General features: G+C 47.3%; 1 protein-coding gene across 1 annotated transcript in view; it reads right to left on the reverse strand.

Moving 5' to 3' along the window:
• The window catches only part of LOC106813631 (lysine-specific demethylase 7B-like), a gene marked incomplete in the record, with an annotated part of 38,406 nt that overhangs the window by 10,632 nt on the left and 21,564 nt on the right, over positions 1 to 6,210 (reverse strand). Inside the window, 2 exon segments of the mRNA XM_014817814.1 lie at positions 645 to 749; positions 1,501 to 1,702. Of these exon segments, the coding sequence (XP_014673300.1) occupies positions 645 to 749; positions 1,501 to 1,702 (307 nt within the window).

Here is a 6,210-nt window from a genome sequence, read left to right on the forward strand (position 1 = left end):
CTTGTAGCACGAGTCCACCTGCAACGACAAGCAGACGCCTTCAGCACACACTTGTAGCACGAGTCCACCTGCAACGACAAGCAGACGCCTTCAGCACACACTTGTAGCACGAGTCCACCTGCAACGACAAGCAGACGCCTACAGCACACACTTGTAGCACGAGTCCACCTGCAACGACAAGCAGACGCCTGTAAGAGAGAACAGACGCCTTTAGCACAAGACCACCTGGAGAGACAAGGCCGATAGAGATGATCCCCAACCAGCGGTTTAATACTTCCTACACTAGGAACATAATAGTCACATAACTGACCTGTCCACGTCGTACGACTGATCAAATCAACGTGGCGATAGGACGTTCTAAAAACATTGCTCAGTAACACCGTGCTGCTATGATACATCGTATGCACCCCAGGGAGGGGGGGGGTGCACAATTGTTTAAGTCACGTGGGGCATGGTTTGAGAGAGCGACAGCAAAACTCATGTGTAATGTGATATGCACTGAACTAAAAATGTACCTTACCGTCTCATGGATTGCAAGTGAATTTTGGAATTTTCAAGTAAAATCAAAATTCGGACAAGTAAAAATTCCTTCTTGTTGCCCGACAGGACAACCAAAGCTAAAAAATAAGGGTTGAGGGCTATACCTGGTCGCCAAAGAACAGTGAGCTTTGGTTGGCTGAGGACACCCAGTTCTCATAGAGATGCAGGTTTGTCTGTGTTGGCTTGATCAGGTAAAATATCTTCTCTCCCTGTGCATGGAAAATAAACAAGCACATAAATATGAGAAAATGTCATGAGGTGCGGAATAAAACCCGAGCCTAACTGTAAACTTCACTCTGAATCTCAATTCTAATCTTGAACGTAACCACAATCAAAACCCTTATCTCCAAGCTCTACTGTTAACTACGCCTAAAACCTAACCACTATCATCCTCTTCTTTTGCATGCATCCCTGCAGAGTAGGGAAGGGAAAGGAAAGAGGAGTAAGGTAGTGTGTAAAGAAGCCATGCAAGCCAAGAGATTAATCAAAGAGCAATGCACACCACACCTAACCTGATAAGCCCAATACAAGGACATCTACTGCACCTACACCCTGAGCAGCAGAGCCACTTCTCTTACACCTACCCTGAGCAGCAGAGCCACTCCTCTTACACCTACCCTGAGCAGCAGAGCCACTCCTCTTACACCTACCCTGAGCAGCAGAGCCACTTCTCTTACACCTACCCTGAGCAGCAGAGCCACTTCTCACACCTACCCTGAGCAGCAGAGCCACTTCTCACACCTACCCTGAGCAGCAGAGCCACTTCTCACACCTACCCTGAGCAGCAGAGCCACTTCTCACACCTACCCTGCAGAGCAGAGTCACTTCTAACACCTACCCTGAGCAGCAGAGCCACTTCTAACACCTACCCTGCGCAGCAGAGACACTTCTCACACATACCCTGCAGAGCAGAGTCACTTCTAACACCTACCCTGAGCAGCAGTCACTTCTCACACCTACCCTGAGCACGTGATACCACACGGAGGTTCCCCCGAAGTCGACGTGGAAGTCAGTGAAGCTATCCTTGACGCCCATGAGACAGTATTTCTGCACGGCGGGCCGCGCGTAGGGGCAGTCTTCCGGCAGCGGCTCGTGTCCCCACACGGTGTCCACCCAGCTCAGCTCACGCACGATGCTGGGTGGCTCCACCAGCTCTGATAGCCTGCAGAGAGAGAGAGGGTGAGAGAGAGAGGGAGAGGGGGAGAGGGGGAGAGAAGGATTTGGAAGTTCTATGAAGTCTCTGAAAACGCACCCGCAAGCTTGAGAAAACCGCACGATCCACCTCAAAACCGACGAGATTCAAAACTCCGGCATAAACGCCGTTCAAAACATCCTCCGCAGAAAAGGATAGGGACACGTTTGTAACCCTATCCTCTTGGGTTGGGCTTACATTATTGTATCTGACTAGTACCTAGTACTAGTAGTAAACTGCTGAGAGGGTCTATGTCCCCCCGCGGGGTACGCGGAACGTACCCCTGGTACGGTCCGGTATATCCTACATCTGGCGCCCGAAATGAGTCCAACATATGCTATCGTGAACGACGGAACGGATTGTCTATCATACAAAGCCTGACACCCTTCAAAAGTACAAAAAACGCGAGTGGCTGGAGGTACGTAGCCGTTTCGTCGAGCATCAAGGCCCTTTTTTTGCCGTTACGGGTTACGAGTTATGGGTTTAGGATTTTAGGTTAGGGTTTTAGGGTTCTATGACTCATTATCTGAAACTCTCACAAAAATCGTGAATATTTATTTCCCAGGCGTTATTTGAAATCTAGCGCCACCCGATCTTACACCACTTTGGGTACACGAGTCCCACCTGCAAATAGACAGCTAACGCCTTAACCGCAAACACACTGTAGCAAACGAAGTCCCTGCACAACAAAGCAGACGCCTGTAAAGAGAGGAAGGCAACCGCCTACAGACAAACCTTGCTAGCACGAGTCCACACGCTGCAAAACGACAAGCAGAACCGCTAAGCAACACCTTGTAAGAACACGAGTCCCACTGCAACTACAAGCAGAACGCTCAGCACACACTTGAAGCCCAGAGTCCACTGCTCAACAACAAGCAGAGACCGCCTGTAAGAGAGACACCAGGGCCGCACCGGACCCGGCGGCCGGGCACACCCTCCCCCACGCCCCCCGCCCCCAACCACTACAGCACTAACACTTGTAGCTACGAGTCCACCTGCACGACAAGTCAGACGCCTTCAGCACAAACACTTGTACACGATCGTCCATCCTGCAACGACGAGCGAAAGCAACGCCTCAGCACAACAGCTTGTGCACGATTACCACCTGCAACGAAAGCCCAGACGCCATTCATACGCACCCCATCCTGTTCTTACCGAGTTAAGAGACAGACCTGCCAACGACAACAGAATATGAAAGCCCCGAGCCTTACAGCACAACTGACTCTTTCTGAGCACGGTCAACCTCAACGACGATAGGCCAACACGCCCATAACAGCAACACAGCTAGCCTCAGAGAACACCGTTGTTTGCACCCCGAGTCCCCAACCTGCAAGATCGAAGCATGTACCGCCTTCACACACAACACTTAGTTACAACGAAGCTGCCTACCTGCAGAACACAGCCAAAACAGAGCCCTTCAGCAGTCAACTTGCAGCACGAGTCACCATTCATGCAACGACTATAGAGGCCACACAACCCGTATCCCCAGCACACACTTAGTGACAAACAGAATCCAGCACTGCAAAACGACAACGTCAAAGCACCGCCCATTCTAGCACCCACCCGTACATGCGCAGTACCCACTCTATGCCAACAACAAAGCAGGACACTCGCATATTAACAAGCACACACTTTGCTCTTAAGTACTACGAAAGTCCTAACCCATGCAAATCCAAACCAAAAAATAGACAATATTAAACTCTCAAGAGTTAAAAGACAACAAAACGCTTTAAGCAACACATTATTGACAAACCTTGGTAGAGGCACAAGGCTCTGTGTGATCACCCAAACCAGCCGGTTTAACTACCTTCCTACACTAGATACATAAAATAGTACAACAATACTGTACACTTGACCACACACGTTAACGTGCGTACAATCTAATTCCAAAATCAAGTTGTTGGCGGCACTAGCTACGTGCTAACTAAAAAAATTGCTCTATGTAAACCAACCACTAAGTGACCTGCCTATGATACTCGAGAGAGTATGCATCACTCCACGGGTACAAAGGTAATAGTGCAGGGCCACCGATTGTTTTAAAGTCACGTGGGCATATGGTTCGTATATAAAAAGAGCGAGAATACTACAGAAAACCTCATGAGTAATGTGATTACTTCACTGAACCTAAAAAATTACCGATTCCTTATGACTACATGATTCCAAAAGTGAATTTTATGGACAAGTAAAATCAAAATCGGACAAAGTAAAAAATTCTGCTTCTTGCGGCCCCGAAAGACAACCAGAATTAAAATGGAAAGTGTCAAATGAATGTAAGCTCACCACAAAAAGCAACTCCACTCACAATAAGCATTCTGCATAAATATACAAGAGTCAGTTTTATTGAAGCCAATCCCAAATTCTTACAGACATTATAGAAAACAACCTGCCATCTTATATCGCAATACGTACTTTAAAATAATATCCGGATATAAAATGAATCCTAATTGTGTGACCCACAAGTAGAGAGAATCTGGCGACTATAAACCGCCTTTTGTCACCGATGGCATTGCCGCAAATAAAATAGGTTTGATGCGGAGCCGTTACAACATGTTTGTAAATCTTACTCGCCTAAAATAGACATGCGCTTTGAGCTACGCAGGGTGGAGAGAGAATACCCAATTTGACATATAAAGATATATCAAAAGAAATCTTGTATAAAACAACTAATATCGAAGTGTGACACCCAGACTATTAAATGTGAAAATAAAAGAATATATGCTAAGTATGATTGACCCTGAAAGAAATCATCTACCTAAATTTGCATAAATTTTGTTGTTCTAAATATCTAAAAACCACAGCACCCCTAAGCCTTATTCATGTCACATACGCAAAAAATAGCAAATCCGTTGAAACCTGAAACTGACTAATGGACAATCCCCATTTTCCAAAAAATGCCGTGGCTCAAAAGTACCTCAATGGCGTGCTCCCAAAATAGACGTTTAATATGGGAGGCACTATGCCAAGTAACAACTATAAAAAGCCACACAAAGTTCAAAACATGTGTATGGGAACGCCAAACGGTTCCTATGTTCAGAGTTAATCATTGACCGTAGGCGAAACTGTGACGGAGGGACAGACGGAGAACGAGACGACCAGACGGACGTACGACGACCCATGGCAATAACTCAGCTTGACGAATGTCAAAGGTTGAGCTAAATTAATAAGAGTTAAGGGCTGTACCTTCGCCAAAGAACAGTGAGCTTTGGTTGGCTGAGGAAACGCCAGTTCTCATAGAGATGCCGGTTTGTCTGTTGTGCTTGATGGAAATATTCTCTCCTGTGCAATGAGAAAATAAACAAGCACATAATATGAGAAATGTCATGAGTTCGGAACAGAAACCCGAGCCTAAACTTTAAACTTCATCTGAATCTCAAAATTCTAATCTTGAACGTAACCACAATCAAACCCTTATCTCCAAGCTCTACTGTTAATGGGCCTAAAACGTAACCACTATCATCCTTCTTTTGCATGCATCCACTGCAAGTTGAAGGAAAAGAAAGCAAGACTATGGTAGTGTGGGAAAGAAGCCATGCAAGCAAGATATTAAATCAAAGAGCAATGCACAGCACCACAACCTAACGCTGATTAAGCCCAATACAAGGACATCTACTGCACATAACCCTAGCACAAGATGCACTTCTCTTACACCTACCTGACGCACTACGAGCCACTTCTCATCACTCCCCTGAGCAGCAGAGCAACTCTCACGACCTACCCTAGCAGCACGAGCCACTTCTCACACCTACCCTGAGCAGCAGAGCCACTTCTAACACCTACCCTGCACAGCCAGAACACTTCCCTTACACATACCTGCAGAGCAGAGTCCTTCTAACACCCTACCCTGCGAGCAAGTCACTCTAAACCTACCCTGAGCAGCAGAGCTACTTCTCAACACCTACCCTGAACAGAGAACCCACTTCCACCTACCCCTGAGCAGTCAGAGCCCAGATTTCACACCTAAAACCTAAGCAGCAGCGCCACTTCTCACAAAATGGTACTGGAAATTTGTAAAAGCATTAGATGAATGTTCTACTCAGGATGTTTGGGTGGCTTTCCCTTAAAGTCGCAAAGAAGTCCAACTTATACCTAAAACACTCATAGCTGAGAGCAGTATGAGCACCAACGAGGATCCCCACCTGAGTCGAACACGTGTGATATGTTACAGTGATGTCTATCACTCTTATTGTAGAGCCCATTGACATTAATGGATGAGTACAGTTATTAGTGTCCAAGCACACGCGGGCCCGCGCGTAGGGCATCTCCCGGCACGGCTCCGTGTCCCCACCACAGGGCCAGGGGCGGTTCCACACCAGGAGCTCAGGCTCACCACGATGCTGGGTGCTCCACACTCTGATAGCCTGGCAAGAGAAAACGAGAGGGAGAGGGTGAGAAGAGAGAGGGAGAGGGAGAGGGAAGAAAGACCCACACGTGTCCACCAGCACGTGCGTGAAGCTGAGCTGGGTGGACACCGTGTGGGT

This window comes from Priapulus caudatus, unplaced genomic scaffold, assembly GCF_000485595.1.
Source record: "Priapulus caudatus unplaced genomic scaffold, Priapulus_caudatus-5.0.1 Scaffold802, whole genome shotgun sequence".
NCBI lineage: Eukaryota > Metazoa > Priapulida > Priapulimorpha > Priapulimorphida > Priapulidae > Priapulus > Priapulus caudatus.